Raw genomic sequence first — 2599 nt, forward strand, 5'->3', positions numbered from 1 at the left:
TAGAAAAAGCCTCATCCACCTCTTCTTCCTGGTTAGGTGGTCTGTAGTAGACCCCGACCATGACATCAACCTTGTTTTTTACCCCTTTTATCCTTACCCAGAGACTTTCAACAAGTCAGTTTCTTATTTATTTATTTCTGTCTGTCTATCTTTCTGTCTATATATCTATGTATCTGTCTGCCTGTCTGTATGTCTATCTATCTGTCTATCTATAATGAGGCAATGAAATATATTTATAAACAGCTTCAATGTAGGACAGATACATACAATGACGGTTTTCACCATACACTTGCCATGTGTTTATACATGTCATGATACAATGGGCCACACTCAGAAGTGGAGGGTGAGAAAGGGTGTTGGTGGGAAGGTCACAATTGTAAAATCACACAGTGCTCAAGTAGGCTGTGGAACTTCCAGCCACAAGAGATCAATGGGGCCAAGAGCTTAGCAGGATTGAAAGAGGGAATGGAAGTCTATATGGGTAACTAGAAAAGTCAACTACGGTAGTGGGGATTTAAAAAAAGATATGTCTTGGAAGGGCTGATTTACATTTCAAAATGTGCCTAACTAGTGGGGGAAACATTGCCTGGGAGCAGGTTATCTCTTAGCTGCCTATTGTAGGGCTTCTTCCACTTTTCTCTGAAGCATTTGGACCTGGCCACTGGATACTGGGCTAGATGGACTACAAGTCTGATCCAGTCTGCCTATCCTCCTATTTGTGGTGTAAATCCAAGACTATGCTTTTGCTCATCTTCCTTGACCTCCTAGGAGTCTGTAGACTTGCACTGAGAGCAGAATGATATCTTGTTAAATATCATCTAGTTATCTAATCTCCTATTCTATTTTCTTTCAGGAAGAAAAGCTCAAAACCCATCAGACCTTCCCAGTACATTATGCCAGCTGTCAATGACACCAAATTCAACTATGAAGTGTTTCTTCTCACTGGGATACCTGGGAAGGGAGACATCCATCTCTGGATCTCTATCACCTTCTGCTTAACATATGCTATTTCGATAGTAGGAAATTCACTCATTCTGTTCATTATAAAAACAGATCTAAGCCTTCATGAGCCAATGTACATTTTCCTTTCCATGTTGGCTGTCACAGACCTAGGCTTATTGATAGCCAGCATACCGACAATACTGGGTGTATTTTTGTTTAACTCAAGGGAGATCAGCCTCAATGCCTGTCTTGCCCAGCTGTTCTTCATCCACTCGTTTACATTCATTGAATCCTCTGTGCTCTTGTTGATGGCCTTTGACCGCTTCATCGCAATCAGTAACCCACTGAAATATACTTCCATCTTAACCCTGCCAAGAATAGTGAAGATGGGACTGGTGTTTGCGCTAAGAGGGGTGGCCGTAATACTTCCACTCCCCCTTCTCCTGACAAGGTTCCAATTCTGTCGAACCAATGTCCTCTCCCATTCCTTCTGCCTGCACATGGAGGTCATGACAATGGCATGTGCGGACATCACAGTCAACAACATCTATGGCTTGTTTATTACAGTTATAACAGTGGGGTTGGACTCTCTGCTCATCTTCCTCTCTTATGTGATGATCCTCAAAACAGTGCTGAACATCACCTCCCACGTGGAGTTCCTCAGGGCCCTAAACACCTGCGTCGCCCACCTCTGCGCCGTCCTGCTCTTCTACATGCCAGAATTCACCCTGACTTTGATGCACAGATTCAGAAAGAGCTCTTCTCCCTTGCTTCAGATTGTCCTGGGCTATGTCTACCTGCTGGTTCCTCCTCTGCTGAACCCAATCGTGTACAGCGTGAAAAGCAAACACCTTCGTTCGAGGATAATCAGGGTGTTCGTTAAGTGAAGGGTCAGTTTATCACTCGGCCCCAGTGCTGGTGGCATAGGAATCAAGAAACACCGGACATTGCGACTTATTCCATCCTGGACCCTTATATCTGTGATGACATGAGATACTGATCTCCACTCTGTACAGTCAGGTTCAGATGGGGTCTAAGGCCTGAAGCAATGGTATAGGGGTTGTCTCCACCCACTGTTGAGGGAGGGCAGGGCACTGGGGAAAGGAGACCAAGGCAGGCAGCAGCATTTACAATGTGACTGTGTTCGTGGAGATCCAGGGGACCAGTAGGATGTTGGCCCATAAAGAGCCATATCGGTGGCTGCTCCGACCTCAGAATTCCTGTCAATACTCTTAATAAAGAGAAGGGACGTGAATGTTGTTTCCCATTACACTTGGCCTGTCCCTGTCCCGTCTCTGGTTAAACATCCCCAGGCCATGAAAATAGCTGCCGAGCTGTTTTACGGTCACTGTCCTGGCCCTTCCTGAGCGCTCTGGGTGCTGTGTGATCCATGGGGACTGCACGAGCTGTGGACAGGGGCTATTCAATGGCCACAGATACCCACCCTTCCCCTACACACTGAGCCAGGTGCTTCTGACTGAGTCCTGTCAGAGACATCATTATGTAGGAGCCACAAGAGAAGCTATTCAGGCAACATCCAAACCATCACCGTTGGTGGCTCTGCACACAGCACACCTGCTGAGCCCACTTCACACAGAAGCAGGGCAGAGCTGAGTGTGAGTGAGGGTCTGACACACAGGAGTCCTGGCAAGAGACT

The 2599-nt window shown here is 46.4% G+C and overlaps 1 protein-coding gene across 1 annotated transcript; it reads left to right on the forward strand.

The window, feature by feature from the left end:
• The first annotated feature begins 893 nt into the window (after positions 1-893).
• LOC117872176 (olfactory receptor 51G2-like) lies at positions 894-1829 on the forward strand. The gene has a single exon (XM_034760379.1). It carries the CDS (start codon positions 894-896, stop codon positions 1827-1829), a length of 936 nt encoding a protein of 311 aa, XP_034616270.1.
• The last annotated feature ends 770 nt before the right edge of the window (positions 1830-2599 follow it).

Source organism: Trachemys scripta, chromosome 1 (genome assembly GCF_013100865.1).
Source record: "Trachemys scripta elegans isolate TJP31775 chromosome 1, CAS_Tse_1.0, whole genome shotgun sequence".
NCBI classification, from domain to species: Eukaryota; Metazoa; Chordata; order Testudines; family Emydidae; genus Trachemys; species Trachemys scripta.

Excerpts from the sequence above, each read along its gene's own strand:
- LOC117872176 (XM_034760379.1), top strand. The coding sequence starts at position 894 with ATGCCAGCTGTCAATGACACCAAATTCAACTATGAAGTGTTTCTTCTC.